Below are 1,224 nucleotides of genomic sequence, written 5' to 3' on the forward strand. Positions count from 1 at the left end.
CGGTACGTAGAGCCACCACTTGCAGTACGACATGCGATCACCGGAGAGACCAGTGTAGAAAGCGGCACAATAGGCGTCACAATTGGGACTGGGGCCGGCATGAGAGTCAGGAGGACCTCCAGTGGGGGCAGGGGTGCCGGTAGGGCAATCTGATGGGCCACAGGACTGATCCCCACCGTAGCAGGAAGGCTCACTCTTCCACCACTTGCAGAAGGAAGATGGTCCGTTGAGACCAACACAGTAGGAATTGCAAGGGACGGACTCGTAAGGGTGGGCCTCGAAAGGAAGTGTCGGCGTCGGGGCAGGAGGCCACGTCTGCGAGGTGCACACAGTTTGATCCCCACACGGCTGATCACCACCGAGACAAGTAGGGCGAGGGAGCCACCACTTGCAGTACGAAGCCTCATCGTTGAGACTCTGACACATAGTGTCACACGCTGGCTCGTACGTTCCATCACCAGTGGGGACCGCATCAGTCGGTATCACCGTTACAGAAGGGCCGCAGATAGCAATAGTGCCACAAGGCTGATCACCCCCTTGGCAAGTGGGTGGGCTCAAATCCAGTTTACAGTAAGAATCACCTCCGTTAAGTCCCTGGCAGTAGACGTCGCAGGTGTTCTGCAAGGTAGCAGCATCAACAGGTGGTACAGTCGAAACAGTAGTAGATGTTGTAATAGGAGCAACAGGCGAAGTTCCTTGTAGCTGACGCGAGGTTGCAACTGCGGTAGCAGAAAGCAGGTACACAGTGACGAACATGGTACCTTGAAATGTGTAACTGAAGAGTATGAAAGCATCTAGCGCGAGAGTGGTACTATCAGCGGCGACGGCCAGAGCTGATCATTCGGAACAGGAACCGGGTGGACCCGATTCAATATCATTTATAGCATCGCGAAGTAGGCGACTCCCTCACCCGGAAACGACGAGATATCTTACCGCGGCGTTTCTTCTCACCGCGTCGGTATCATTCCGCCGTTCCACTTCCACGATGCGCTTCTCTCTCCCTTCGATGCCCGTCAATGGCCGATATCTCGAGACCGCTAAGCCTGGCATATACTAACAGCCTACCAAGAGTCAACTGTTGGAGGCGGTCAATCCTCGTTGAGTATTCCCGACCCAGACACGATGAGGTTACATAAGAAGGGTTAGTCAAGGGGTTCATCATTCAAGTCGAACCGACCTCGATGGTTCCCTCTCACTCTTAACGTCACCATCGACTTTAAGTAT

At 54.2% G+C, this 1,224-nt stretch overlaps 1 protein-coding gene across 1 annotated transcript; it reads right to left on the reverse strand.

Moving 5' to 3' along the window:
• Nucleotides 1-194: 194 nt before the first annotated feature.
• On the reverse strand, nt 195-756 carry Pmar_PMAR026430 (hypothetical protein; the record flags this gene model as incomplete). Its single annotated transcript, XM_002766033.1, has 1 exon — nt 195-756. A coding segment is annotated over one exon (562 nt), but the record flags the coding sequence as incomplete, so codon positions are not given.
• Between the last annotated feature and the right edge of the window lie 468 nt (nt 757-1,224).

This window comes from Perkinsus marinus (genome assembly GCF_000006405.1).
Source record: "Perkinsus marinus ATCC 50983 genomic scaffold scf_1104296973826, whole genome shotgun sequence".
NCBI lineage: Eukaryota > Perkinsozoa > Perkinsida > Perkinsidae > Perkinsus > Perkinsus marinus.